The 15,230-nt window shown below is 51.2% G+C and overlaps 1 protein-coding gene across 2 annotated transcripts in view; it reads left to right on the top strand.

The window, feature by feature from the left end:
• RNF213 (ring finger protein 213) overlaps positions 1-15,230 on the top strand; it is a 2,329,248-nt gene that overhangs the window by 2,203,071 nt on the left and 110,947 nt on the right. For both annotated transcript variants that reach the window (XM_085617427.1, XM_085617426.1), the window contains exons 62-63: positions 8,142-8,219; positions 12,111-12,308. In XM_085617427.1, the coding sequence (XP_085473553.1) occupies positions 8,142-8,219; positions 12,111-12,308 (276 nt within the window). The remainder of the gene's footprint in view (positions 1-8,141; positions 8,220-12,110; positions 12,309-15,230) is intronic.

Raw genomic sequence — 15,230 nt, 5'->3', positions numbered from 1 at the left:
GCCCAGCGTCGCCGGAGGTATTGTTGCCAGTGCCCCCCTTGGAATTTGTGGAGCCTCCTCAGGAGCTCCCAGATCCTGCAGGCTCTTTGCCTCCCCAGGAGCCCCATCAGAATCCTCATTCTTCAATGGGGCTCCCTTATGGGGGGCATTGGTCGCACCCTCAGTGTCTTGGGAGGGTCAGCTTACAACCCTCCCCCACTGATGAGTTGTTGTCCCCGCCGCTCAGGGCTACTGAGGCTGGTGCGGCTTTTTTGAGAGTCGCCTCATTGGCCACCCGCATTTTAAACATGCAACCCCCTTCTGCCCTTGTCTGTGTACCCCTTGCTTGAGGTCCTTCACAGTGGGTATGGGAATGTGGAGCCGCTTCTACCCTTTGAGGCTTTATGATACCCTTTTGGGTACCTGGGCTCGGCGTGCTTCAGGTGACCCGGGGGCTCGTTCAGTTTTGCACCGCCACCGTCCAGCTCCACATAATCCTGTTTGTCTTTTTGTGCACCCTGATGTGCAGGGGTTTGTGTTGCAGACTGCCTTTCCTTCCCTGCCCCCTCTAAAGCTTCCTCCCTCTCGGGTAGGAACATCTTTGCATCCATGAGTACGGCCCTACGGTCCTTAAATACAGTGTGTGTTTTGGTTTGGGCTACCTCTGCCCTGTGGGACTCTGCAGAGTCTTTGCTTTTTGCCACCTCTGAGGTGCTCGCGTTGATCTCCTTCGCCTACTCCGGGATGGCCGCGGCCTTGCCGAATTCACAATTCGCTCAGCCTTGGATACTGCGGATTCTTTGGGCCGAGCTATAGCGGGCTCTGTTGCCTTAAGGCGTCACGCTTGGTTGCTAGATAGCGTCTTCCCTGAAAATATCTGGGAGTGACTGGATGACTTACCCTTTGATGGGGTTTCACCGGCTCCTTGGGGGCTTTCGTCCTCCCACTTATGTCTTCTTAAGCCTATGTTCCGTGGTGGTACTTTTTCATTTTGCATCCTTTAGATGCGCTCTGTGTTTAACCTGGGTTGTGAGCCTTACGTCTTCTTTTTCTGTGGTCAAGGGTGATTACCCTTTTATTGGCTTCCCTTGGATGTGTTTTGCTTTGAGCTGCCTGTTGGCCTGCTGTATCTGTGTTACACAGGTTGTTGTGTCTGATCCTCTGACTGTGGTATTGAGCCGGTGGCTCAGCTCGGTAATGTCATACGGCTCGGAACTCATGTTCACGGGTGCAGTTCGTTACTGCTCTCTTTTAGCTTGGCTTATTGCCCTAAGATGTGTTCCCCGTTGTTTGGGGTATGCATATCCATGTGGGGTACTTGTATGCGATTATATAGCTTTGCTTATCTCACCTGGGCCTGGAGAGCCTGTGGACTCCATGCGTCGACTGGAGGTCCATTGTGCGGTATTCTATGTTTTTTCCTGGGGCCATCTGCTTAAGCCATGGTCATCCACCTCCTTGGGAGGTTTCCTGGTCTCCTCTTTAACAACGGCTCCTACCTGCCCTTACTGTGCTAGGTATGATCTGGTATGGGCATCCCGGGGGCTGTTGAGCCATGGCCCCCAAGGCCTTGCGGGAGCAGCGTTGGAAGTTGCTGGAGGTCCGGCATTCGTCACGCCGCCGCTCTGGGTCCAGGGGCCGTTCCCGGGACTGCTTGCGGGACCGGAACCGTCGCTCCTCAGGCTCCAAGTCTTCACCTTCAGATTCCGGTAAGTGATACCATAAAAAGAAGTTGAAGAAGCATGTTCGCTCTCCGACGTCGCTCCCCGGAGCCGGACGAGGGGGACAGGGGCTTCGCCCCGGCGGCTCCCCTGGAGCCTGGGAGTCCCACAGCCTACCTGCCATACTCGGGTCCGTCGGCAACTCCCGAACAGGTGCAAGAGTTCCTTGCTACCATGGACCCCCTTTTTAGGCCTTAGGCCCCCGCTGGCGTGCCTCCAGGCCCCGCAGTCCCGTGTCCAGATCCTGTTTGCCCGGCGGCTCTTCCACCGGCGCCACAGTATCCTGCGCCGTTCGTCCCTTCTCCGGCTTTGTCGCCGTGACCGGCCCCCTCTACTCCAGAGGCGGACGAAGACTGGGAAGGGTCCGAGGACCCCCATTACCCAGCACTGTGACTCCGAGCAGGATTGGGTGGACGACTTGGAGGAGGCAGGCGACCTCGATGTCTCCTCTGACCCGGGGTTCGCCTCCCCCGCCTACGATGGAGGAAGGTGCCTCCTACACGATGGTCCTCCGTCGGGTGGCTGAGGTCCTTAATCTTGACCTCCCCACAGTGGCCCTCAAGACCAACCTCCTCACCGAGGTGCTCCAGATGGAGTCTACTTCGTCGGAGCCATTGCTTCCCTTCAATGACGCCCTTACCGACGTCCTTTTGGGCACTTGGTCGAGGCCGGCCACGGGGGCCCCAGTGGTAACGTAGCCAGGTGCCACCGACCGGCGCCCGGTGACCCCGACTTCTTGACTACTCACCCTACGCCTGAGAGCCTGGTCATTCAGGCCTCGACGTCGCATAGTACTTTTCCTACGGCCCGCCAGATAAGGACTCTAAACGGCTGGACCAGTTTGGGAAGCGGTTGTTTTCTTCGGCCAGCTTAGGGCTGCAGTTGGTGAACACTGCCTGCTTGTTTGGCCGCTACTCCCACGCGGTGTGGGATCCCATTGCTCAGGTGTTGCCTCAGTGTCCTGAGGAGGTGCAGGCTGTCCTTTCTCAGGCAATTGCTGAGGGTAAGGATGCGGCGAAGTTCGCCAGAAGGTGTGGGTTGGACACCGCTGACTCATTCGGCAGGACGATTTCTACAACTGTGGCATTGCGATGTCACGCCTGGTTGCGTTCGTCTGGGTTTTCGCCTGATGTCCAAAGCTCGCTCATGGACATGCCCTTTGATGGCACCCGCCTGTTTAGCAACAAGGCAGACAGTGCCCTGCAGCGCTTTAAGGATTCGCGGGCTCCGGCCCAGTCCTTGGGCCTCTCTACTAAGATTTCGGCCTCTCCTGGTTTTCGTTCCTTTCGTGGCCAAGGTAGAGGCAGTCAGGCGCGTCCGTCCCCTAAGCCTGGGCAGAGCCAGCCCCAGCGCGGCTGAAGTCACGGTTTCCGCAGGGGCGGGGAACCAGCGTGCGGGTCCTTCCACCTCCACCTCCGCTGCTTCTGCCCCCAAACCTTCCTAATCTCAGCTTTGGGGAGCACCCCACGCCGGTGGGTGGCAGGATCCGCCACCACCTCTCTCACTGGCGCGAGATTACATCAGACAGATGGGTGCTGCAGATAATCTGCCACAGTTACTCCCTTCCCTTTCAGTCCTCCCCTCCTGCCATGCCACCTCGGTGCCACCGCATGTCGGGGGATCACTTAGCTCTTCTCCGACAGGAAGTCACGGCCCTCTTAGCCAAGGGGGCCATCGAGTGCGTTCCTGGGCCGGAAGTAGGGAGCGGTTGTTATTCCCACTACTTTCTGGTCCCCAAGAAGGACAAAGGGGGTCTGCGTCCTATCTTGGACCTCCGGGACGCCAATCGCTTCCTCCGGAAGGAGAAGCTCAAAATGCTGACTCTGGCTCAGGTCTTGGCTGCCCTCGACCCTGGAGACTGGTAGCGTTGTACTTGCTGGACGCATATTTTCACATTCCCGTCCTGCCGGCCCACCGGCGTTACCTGTGGTTCACGGTAGGCCGGGAGCATTTTCAGTTTGCCATGCTCCCCTTCGGCCTTACCAGCGCCCCTCGGTGTTCACGAAAGTGATGGCGGTGGTTGCAGCTTATCTGCGCAGGTCGGGGGTGTCCGTCTTCCCCTACCCCGATGACTGGTTGTTGAAGGCAGGCTCGCCCCAGGCAGTCGTCCACCACCTTCAGACTACGGCCAACCTCCTGCATTTGCTGGGGTTCTCCATCAACGTGCCGAAGTCGCACCCGAGTCCCTCTCAGAAGCTCCCCTTCATCAGGGCGGTTCTAGAATTCGACGCCGTTTCAGGTTTATCCTCCCGAGCAGTGAGTCTGGGATATACAGGCTATGATTCCAACCTTTCAGCCTCTGTCCCGGGTTTCAGTCAGGGTGACCCTCCGGCTCCTGGGCCTGATGGCCTCCTGCATCCTGCTACTGCCACATGCCATATGGCATATGTGGACTCTGCATTGGGACCTGAAGTTCCAGTGGGCGCAGCATCAGGGCTACCTGTCCGATCAAGTCCAGATCTCGGAGGGCACTGCACAACAATTGCAGTGGTGGCTCACGAATCACGATTGGGTCGATGGCAGATCCATCTTCCTTCCCCAACCGGAGCACACAGTGGTGACTGATGCGTCCCTCCTGGGATGGGGTGGCCACTTGGGAAAGGCGGAGATCAGAGGACTCTGGTCTCTAGCAGAGTCCCGGCTCCATATCAATCTGTTGGAGCTTCGGGCGATCCGACTGGCACTGAAGGCATTCCTTCTCTCTGTCCGGGGGAAGTGTGGTGCATGTGTTCACAGACAACACCACCGCCGTGTGGTATTGTAACAAACCGGGCGGGGTGGGGTCCTGGGTCCTATGTCAGGAGGCTCTGCGCCTCTGGACATGGCTGGAACATCAGGGCATTACCTTGTTGATTCAACACCTGGCAGGTTCTCTGAACGCCAGGGCGGACGAACTCAGCCACCGGTGCATGATGGATCGCGAATGGCGTCTGCACTCAGACGTGGCGCAAGGTCTCTTTCAGCAGTGGGGAGAGCCTTGGTTAGATCTATTCGCCACCGAAGAGAACACGCAATGTCATCAGTTCTGCATGTTGGAATTTTCAAGGCGGCACTCGCTCGGCGACGCTTTTCGTCGCGATTGGAGTTGCGGGATGTTGTACGCCTTTCCGCCTTTACCACTTCTGCCCAGATTTCTGAAGAAGATCAGGCGCGACCGGGCCCAAGTCTTCTTGGTGGCTGCGGATTGGGCACGAAGGTACTGGTATCCCGAGCTACTCAGTATGTCCATCGATCCCCCGATACGACTGCCTCTTCAGGAGGATCTTCTGTCGCAGCAGCAGGGGACGGTCCTCCACCCGAACCTGTCCAGCCTCCACCTACATGCGTGGAGATTGAGCGGCGGCAGTTGATGCCATTTGACTTGCCTCCTGAAGTCTGTGATGTCATTCTGGCAGCCAGGCGTCCCTCCACAAAGACGGTATACGCCTGCCGGTGGAACAAATTTGTGGCATGGTGCACAGCAAAGGCTGTGGATCCCCTTTCTGCCCCTCTTTGTGAGGTTCTCCTCTTTCTTCGGCCCAGCAGGGCTCTGCTCTGGGCACCTTGAAAGGTTATCTTGCTGCTATCTCTGCCTTCCTTCGGCTTCCTGATCAGCCTTTTCTTTTCAAGTCCCCTGTTGTTTCACGCTTTCTCAAGGGCATTACTCATATGTACCCTCCTGTTCCTTTCGTAATGCCTCAGTGGGACTTGAACCTTGTTCTCACTTTTCTGATGTGCGCTCCCTTTGAGCCCCTTCATAACTGTCCCATCCGTCTTTTGACTTTGAAAACTGCTTTCTTGGTAGCAATCACCTCCGCTAGGCGGGTGGGTGAGCTCCAGGCTTTGTCATCCAAGCCTCTCTTCCTTTCAGTTCATCCGGATAAAGTTGTCCTCCGGACACGTCCTTCTTTCCTGCTTAAAGTCGTGACTCCCTTTCACATCGGGCACTCTGTCACGCTGCCCACCTTCTTTACGCCTCCGCATCCTTCAAAAGATGAAGAGAGGCTCCACCGTCTGGACCCAAAACGTGCGCTATCCTTTTATTTGGACCGCACAAGACAGTTCCGGGTGGACGACCAACTTTTTGTTGGGTACGTTGGGGTAAGAAGGGTAAAGCTGTACACAAGCGGACCATCTCTCGGTGGGTCGTGTTGTGTATTAAGACCTGCTATTCTTTGGCGAAAAAGGTTCCTCCTGTTGGGCTACGGGCCCATTCTACTCGGGCCACGGCGGCCACGACTGCACTGGGACGGGGAGTCCCCTTTCAAGACATCTGTCAGGTGGCGACGTGGGCTTCGCTGCACACGTTTGCGAGACATTACTGCCTGGACAGCCAAGTCCGGAGGGATGGCCACTTTGGCCGTTCTGTTCTCCGGGACTTTCTGGTGTGATCTTGGTTCGCAGACCCACCACCGGGGTTGGTATTGCTGGGGTATCTATTCTAAGGTGAGGAATCTAACTAACGTGTTTCTTTCAGATGAACAAGTTACTTACCTTCGGTAACGATGTATCTGTAAGAAACATTAGTTAGTTAGATTCCTCACCGACCCACCCAGCCTCTCCGTTCTGCGAACCGACATCTAGGGTTAAGGTTCTCCCTTTCAGGGCCCTAGATTTTTTGGCACCAGTGTCGGTCTCTTGCATGGCTCAGCGTCTCTGGCGCGGAAAGCTATGTAGAAGAACTGACGTCAGCGCGCGAGGGCGGCGTCTAAGTACTCCAACGTCATTCCGGCGCACGACGCCAACGACGGACGCGGAGCCGCAGAGGACGCCTAGCGACGCGCAAGGTGTATTGCTACAAAAATCTTTCCGGATCCAGCTTGATGCCTGGGGATATTCTAAGGTGAGGAATCTAACTAACTAATGTTTCTTACAGATACATTGTTACCGAAGGTAAGTAACTTGTTCATCTGTAAGAGACATTAGTTAGTGATAGATTCCTTACCGCCCCACCCATCCTCCCCGTTCTGAGAAGTGATTCTAGGGTTAAGGTCTTCCCTTTCAGGGCCCTAGTTTCATGGCACCAGTGGTCAGTTTCTTGCATGGCTCTGCGTTCCTGGCACGGAAAGTCATGTACAGAACTGACGTCAGCACGCATGGGTGTTGCCTAAGTAGTCTCCGTGACGCCATCTTGGCGCATACGACGCCAGCGATGAACGCGGACACGCACGACGCCACCTACTGACGCGTAGGGGTACTGCTAGCGAAAAAACTTTCCGGATCCAGTCTGACGCCTGGGGATGTTGTAAGGAATCTATCCCTAACTAATGTCTCTTACAGATATATCGTTACACAAGTAGTAACTTGTGCTTCAAGTAAGTCCTGGCAAACTTAACACCAGGTAAGTAACTTGTTCATCTGTAAGAGACATTAGTTAGTGATAGATTCCTTACCGCCCCACCCATCCTCCCCGTTCTGAGAAGTGATTCTAGGGTTAAGGTCTTCCCTTTCAGGGCCCTAGTTTCATGGCACCAGTGGTCAGTTTCTTGCATGGCTCTGCGTTCCTGGCACGGAAAGTCATGTACAGAACTGACGTCAGCACGCATGGGTGTTGCCTAAGTAGTCTCCGTGACGCCATCTTGGCGCATACGACGCCAGCGATGAACGCGGACACGCACGACGCCACCTACTGACGCGTAGGGGTACTGCTAGCGAAAAAACTTTCCGGATCCAGTCTGACGCCTGGGGATGTTGTAAGGAATCTATCCCTAACTAATGTCTCTTACAGATATATCGTTACACAAGTAGTAACTTGTGCTTCAAGTAAGTCCTGGCAAACTTAACACCATATGACTGTTAGGAGAGGTACGTCTTATGCTGACACATGCAAGGTGTACGGTTACTGCATTACAGAAGGAGGAATAAGTGAATCAATGACACCCAGTCTAAAGCGTTTTTTTACTTTTCCCACCCTAACATCAAATAATGAACTATTGGTGGCTTCTTCTTTTGTGTATGTCTCATCAAGAGATGCCTATTAGTTTGTACCTATAGCTTAAAGTCCAGAAGCGTGAGCTGTCTCTTGTGCATTCTTTATAACATTTTGCTTGAAGTGGTTTGTTGTGAGATGGTGTGCTTGTTGACTAAGAAACTTTCTTGAGCCTGAGCTGTGCTGATTATTTTATTCAGGTATTAGATGCTAGTCATTTCTTCTGGTCAATGACTGAGAGTTTTCTATAACACCTATGGCTGTTGTGGAAATTCCTTTTTGAACACTGTCTGATTTAATTCTTGATGCTCGAAGCTATGGATTGTCTGCTGGTCATATCCTCTAGTAGTGACTCTCAGAGGCTTGTTGGTATGGCTTGTGAATACTTTCAGCATCTTCCTGAGCTGTGATGCATGTTTCATGTTAGATCCCTATCCAGACAGGCCTTCATTCTTGTAAATAATATATTCTGATTTAGAGGACATAATTGATGCAATAACCAGTTTTAACTGTTAACTTCTGGTTCTCTCTAGGGCATCCCAACTTTGGTGTGCAGACAGGATCGGAACTATGAGAATATATTTGCTGATATTAGGATGAAACTGCAACAGGTGAGTAACAAGCTGCAAAACAATTATTATTATGATTGGCAGGTTCTATGTAGACCTTAAGCCATTAGTGAGGTACTACCATTGAGAAATAAAGGTTGGTGAGTCATCACATACACTTCTAGTTCCTTTACCTGTAGGATGTGCTCCAGCTGGCTCCTGCAAAGTGTCATATTGGTTTCCATCCCTGGTTAGGGACTTCCAGAAGAGTATGCAAGCCTTGGCCCCTGCTTTTTCCCTGCCAGATATATTCAGAGATCCTTCTCTGTGATAACCCCTGAGCTCTGCCAACATCTTCCCACATACCTCATTCTTCTCCCTCTGGTTCCATGGTATCTATGCTGGTATCCCAGAAGGACAAGGAAGGCCTAACTTTTTGCTCACACTTAAGAAAATCACTGCCTTCATATCCTACTATCTGACAGGTCCTACCTAACTGACATGAAGGTCTAAAAAGTTTCGTTTTATTCCAGTCCCTGTTTTCAGAAGATATGTATAAAGTTGTAGATTGAACTCCCTGTTGCATTCACAGTGATCACACTATTACTTTTATGACATGACCGTGTGTTCTAAAAAACTAAACAAATAAACAAATTATAGATGCCATTTTATGAGTGACTGTCTAATAGGTGTGTCATGTTTTGTGTGACTGGTTCTTGTAATACCCTTTAAGTTCGAGGCATGTGGGCTGCTGAATTCATATCTGTGCATAGATCGCTGTTTAGTGTTGGGTCCGGATGATTGCACATTGTTGTCCTGGAAGAGTCTTCGAAGTATCACGAGATAGGTGGCTCCTCCCCTGGACTACAGTGCGCATGGGCATCCTCTCCATCCTTAGATTGTTTTTTTCCGCCACTGGGTTCGGATGTGCTTATCTTAGCTCAAGTTCGGAAACTCTAGTTTAAGGCCAAAAGGCCTTTAGATCTCGTCGGTACTGTTCCCGTTCGGTATCGACCAGTTTCTTTAGTGTTTTAGCACCTTCTTCACGTTTTTCGGATCCGCTTTGGTCCGAACATCGAACTTCGATCGTCGATGGAATCGAGGACTCCCTTCAAGAGATGTCCCGTATGCCACGCGAAATACCCACACATCGACGTCCATCCGGTATGCAACAAATGTCTCTCGCCGGATCACGATGAGTCGAAATGTATGGCCTGTGCCCGGTTCCGCTCGAAGAACTCTCCGGAATCGACGGGCAGCGAGATTGGAGGCACAGCAATCGGCGCCTACCTCGGCTAACATCTTTAGCACCGAAGACGCCGAGAGCGTCGAAGACGTAGACTCCAGCCACACTTCCGAACACGACTCCCAATCGGAAGGCGACGATGAGGTGATCTTTGAAGGCGAAGACGTCGTCGAAGAGGTAGGAGACTACAATGAGGCCCTTGGGGCCGAGGAAGATAGCTCCAGCGAAGAGCTAGGCCAACCCGTCGATACGGAGGCCGAGAGACTACATCGTCATAAGGCTCAGGTCGAAGGATCGCCTTCGGGCCTTACCCAAGATCAATCACACGGTTCTTCGGCCCCGCCTCAAGGCCCGGCCTCGAACGTTTCACAGGAGCCAATATTATCAAAGACGACTGTATTCCCTTCATCGAAACCGTTCGTCGCACCGGTTCCAACGAAACCGAAAGTGAAACTGGTTGCGCTCGGCTCGAAGCCCTCCACTCCTTCGACGCCGGCAAAGGTCATCGGCACCGACCGCGCCACAAGAGATTTCGGTGCCGAGCTCACCGCAACGGGTCCGGGCGTCGAGCCAAAGAAGAAGGCCCTCGGTCCCCACAAGGCACCTCTGCCTCTGGCACCGAAGATTACGGCCCAACCCACCAAGGTCAAGATGGCCAACCCGTCTGCGTCGACGTCGAAGACGGCGGCGCCTGCAAAATCCTCGACTCCGACGAGCGTCGATACCTCCCTTCGGATCGACGACCCAAAGACTGGAAATAAGTCGGAGGCCGCCTCGACACCTACCTCCAAGGTGCCGATCGGTTCCAAGGCGCCATCTGCGTTCACCGTGCAACAGGTATCAGCATCGTTGCAACGCATCAGAGACCGGGCAACCCTCCACTCTACGTCGGGTCCCGAAACGCAAAACAAGACACCCACCGGCACCAGTGTGGAACCTCAATGTGGTCCTCACCAGATTAATGGGTCCACCTTGTGAACCTCTCCATTCATGTGAGATTCAATTCCTCACCTGGAAAGTAGCTTTCTTAGTGGCAATCACTTCGTTAAGAAGAGTTGGTGAACTACAGGCGCTAACCATTCAAGAGCCATTCATACAGGTTCACGCGAACAGAGTTGTACTACGTACCAACCCCAAATTCATGCCTAAAGTGATATCTCCGTTCCACATAAATCAGACTATTGAACTGCCTGTTTTCTTTCCAACTCCACAAAATGTCGCAGAGAGAATGCTCCATACACTAGATGTGAAGAGGGCCCTCCTGTACTATATAGACAGGACAAAGGATTTTAGGAAAACAAAACAGCTTTTCGTTGCTTTTTCTCCACAACACAAGGGCAACGCCATTTACAAAGCAGGGATAGCCAGATGGATCGTTAAATGTATTCAAAGTTGCTATCAAAAAGCTAAACGCACATTAACGATTCCCCCACGAGCCCACTCAACACGAAAGTTAGGGGCGTCCATGGCTTTCCTGGGAAACATTCCTTTGCAGGAAATATGTAGAGCAGCCACATGGTCCACTATACATACATTTACCAAACACTACTGTGTAGATGTACACTCAAAACAGCAGGCAGCTGTAGGACAGGCTGTTCTCAAAACTCTTTTTCAGACTGCTGCAGCTGGCACGGGCAGCCGCCGCTAATGGAGGGACTGCTATATAATCTATGCACAGATATGAATTCAGCAGCCCACATGCCTCGAACTGAATATGCTACTTACCAGTATGCATCTGTTCTTGGCATGTAGGGCTGCTGACATTCATATCGCCCACCCTCCTCCCCGGCGCCTGTAGCGGCTGCAGCACTCAGAATTACTGTATAGCATGGTCATTACTTACTGTATCTACTCCATCACTGCCACAATGGCGAAAAACAATCTAAGGATGGAGAGGATGCCCATGCGCACTGTAGTCCAGGGGAGGAGCCACCTATCTCGTGATACTTCGAAGACTCTTCCAGAACAACAATGTGCAATCATCCGGACCCAACACTAGGCGGCGATCTATGCACAGATATGAATGTCAGCAGCCCTACATGCCAAGAACAGATGCATACTGGTAAGTAGCATATTCATTCTTTGCACTGTCTCTCACTACAGTCGATTTAGTTCTGGTGAACATCATATCACAACTCAACTTTGCTACTTTCAATCTGGTGGGAGCTAAATTTAAAATCGTGAAAGACCATGGTGAGAGGCTGTATGCTTAGTAAACACAAACCAGCATGATGTTCGGTTGATGCGTTCACATTTTGTAAACACTTCTCATCAATCTGACCAGAAGTACTGTGATGACATTTACTTCTACATTTACATACCTATGTTAGTAAACGGAAGCTTTCTGAGCGGGACAGTAAGCTTGAGGAGAAAGATATGCTGATATAGGTTTAGCTAAACCATGTGGCTGATTATCCAGAGTTCAGTTTCCTTCTCTTACTCCCAAATTATATAGCTGATTGGTATTATTCAGTGCTTGTCTCATCTCTTTCCCTACATTGCACACTTCACAACTGATTTCAGAGTTCACTGCCTCACCCCATCTCACACTTTATCTGACTGATTGGCCCCTCTTTAATGTTTCTTCCCCCTAAACTTTATAGTGAACTACACATTCCATCTGACTCACTCTGAATTGCATTACCTATTGTTGTTGTACACAATCTGCAGCTCTCATCTCTTCTCTCTTGTACCATTTTTGCTTTTAGGATACCATCTCCAATTCCATGATCAACTCCATAAGTGGAGAACTCCATTCATACAGTGATATATGTGAGGCTCTGTCAATGACTGAGGTGACACTTGGCTTTCTGGCCACAGCCGGGGGAGAATCCGAACAACCTCTCGTCCAGTATGTTGAAGATGTTCTTCAAATGAGAGGTCAGACTAATGCTCATGTCTTGGAGGTAAGTGTTTTTGGGTAGCGGCCTCCTCCATCCATTGCACTGTGCCATGCATGAAAGGTGTTGAATACTGCATCTGCATTCTCCAAATTGGGCACAAAACATGGGCGCTCAAAAATGAGACATCTTTTTGGGAGGGTTGTCCATCAGCAGTACTCTCATATGACAGGGGGCTGACACATTATCATTATTAAAGAGAAAATGCAATCTTACACGATAATATAGCTCTTTTCAACGTAGATTACAATTGAGGCTAATCAGTCTGATGACATTTTGATGGATGTATCTAACCGCAGATTCCTCAGATCTTGAATTTCCTGAGGAGCCATACCTTAGCTGAAGATTTTGCACTAGCTCCCATGCCCAGTTGGTGGCATTGTTTACATCTTGAATTCAGGGTGAAGCATGGGTGTAACATCACTGGAGACATATAACACCACCATCTGCCTTGACAGATTTTTTTTCTCAATCCTTAATGCAGATCCAAAGCTGCTTCCCACGAAGATTTCTTTTGCAGTGCTTAAGGACGTCTTCCCCTATGAAGTCAGAATTTAAGACTCCTGTTCCTGCTATAGACAGATGTCCATATTGCCCAGAGGATCAGAGAGAACCCTGACATATTGGGCATCCCGTTGGGGGGGCACACAATAAGTCTCTATGCGGATGACATTATCGCCTCCCTTGAAACACCAGCGCGCTCTGTCCAGGAGTTTTTACAGGAGCTAGATGCCTTTGGCCAGGTCTCGGGTTTCCGGGTTGATGTCTGGAAGTCAATGATCCTGTGGCTGAACCAAACGAGACATCCGCTAGCCCCGGGTGGGACCACATATGCGTTTTACAGGTAAGGACATCTAGCCCCTACTTAGGCATTGAATTGGCCCCATCGGTGTCCCAAACAGTCACGCTCAACTACACCAAGCCAACCTCTCAAATTGCTCAGGACCTACACCAGTGGAAGCATCACCAGTTATCCCTCCTGGGAAGGGTGTCAGCAATCAAGATGTCCATCCTTCCTAAAGCACTATATCTTTTCCAGACAATTCCGATTGGGCCACCGCCCGGCACTGTCCAGAAACTGCAGCAAGTAATCCAGCACTTTGTATGGGCGGGAGTTAGGCCTCGTCTGCAGAAAGAACTGGGCGACTTACGACCTGATGAGGGGGGACTGGGGATACCGAATGTCCTAGAATATTTCAGGGCAGCACAGCTCCGATATCTAGTGGAGTGGAGCAGATCTGAATCAGAAAAGAGATGGCTGTTCCAAGACAGAGCGCTGGCCAAACTTTCACTTTGGAAGGTCCCATTCCTTAACAGAGAAGATGGCCCTCCCAATCTCAGGGGCTCCCCCGTCACGCACTCATTGCTTAGGGTCTGGGACAGGGTCGCTCTCAAAAAGGGCTTGTCATCTTTCCCATCGCCCATGACTCCCATTCTCGACAACAAGGACTTTTCCCTGGGGGCAGACAAAAGGGCGTTTCCGAGATGGAGAGAGACGGAATGCAAGGCAGCAGGGCACTTCTTTGATCTGGAGGGGATCCTTTCCTTCCTTGACATGCGCGCAGATTATGGCCTCCCGGAGACTGAACAGTTTCACTATCTGCAACTTAAGCATTGGTTACTCAATACAGAGGTGCTACCAAAGGTCTCTCGGAAGTTAACGAAATTTGAGAAATGGCTTTATACAAAGAACACGGATAGGAAAAGGATCTCTGAGTTATATGAGGCACTATGCCCTCACGCCTCAAAAGAACCCACTGCAGGACAGAGAAGATGGGCGGGATAATTCGGGAGAGACCTCAAAGCAAAGGTGTGGACAGACATTTACTATCGTGCTACCCACACCGCACGCAATACAGCTAGCAGAGAGATGGCAGTTAAGGTACTTGTACTTGACTCCGGTCCGTTCTAATAGGGGGATCCTTGAATGTAGCCCAACTTGCTGGCGTGGGTGTGGAGCAGACGGCACATTACTACACTTGTGGGAGTGCACAGAAATGGCGAGCTCCTGGTCAGCGATCTTGGACGATGTGGATCCCCAGTTTGACACGCAGATCCCGAGATTCCCAGCTTATGTGGTACTGGGCCAGCCTAACCCGCTGACGTGTCCACTAAGGTCCCGGAAAGGGAAATAAATGGGGCTAGCATTGGGGGTGGCTCTCCAAAACATCTTTTAGCATTAGGGAACACGGGTAAAACCGACATATTTTGGGTGGCTACACAGGCTATGGCACATTCTAGGTATGGAACGCATACAGGCCTCACTCACCAAGTCAACGACAAGTTTTAACGAAATCTGGCAACCGCTGCTCTCACTTTTGTCAACTGAAATTAATGAAATCACATGCCCTAGATACCTGCGTCTTCTCCGCCTCACGGGCCCCGCATCACCGACCTAGTAACACTGCAGTACATTTATGCTTCCGTCGCTCTGAATGGTTAGATCAGCCGCTCCCAAGCACACCAGTTCGAGGGAGGGAGAGGGGTGGAGGGGCTTCCTTCTTCTGTTATAATACTTCTCTTATTTTTCTAATTCCATAGCATTGCTGTCTAAGAGTTGGTGCAAGATTCTAGAAAGCATAGAGATATTACGGACATTTTAGTAGGTCCACTTGGGGCCCTACTAGGGGCGCCTTTGTATTGCACATCAAGAATGAGTATGTATTATGAAACGTTCCGTATTGTGGAAGCATAGAGCAGAATTCTGGAACTGTATATTATTTTATTGCTGTATGCCAATAAAAACAAAGTTAAACCTAAAAATAAACTTTAACTGGTTAAATTAGAAACATTACAAGAGAATCTCTTCACTGGGGTCTGCATATGAAATTATGGGTGTACAAAATACTAAGGAAATTCCACCAGTGGACTCTCCTCTAGAGTTAGCACTTGCTTAATAAATGAGGGGATTCATCTTCACCGTCCACC

This window comes from Triturus cristatus, chromosome 7 (assembly GCF_964204655.1).
Source record: "Triturus cristatus chromosome 7, aTriCri1.1, whole genome shotgun sequence".
Lineage (NCBI taxonomy): Eukaryota > Metazoa > Chordata > Amphibia > Caudata > Salamandridae > Triturus > Triturus cristatus.
This window is presented reverse-complemented; position numbering and strand designations above follow the sequence as displayed.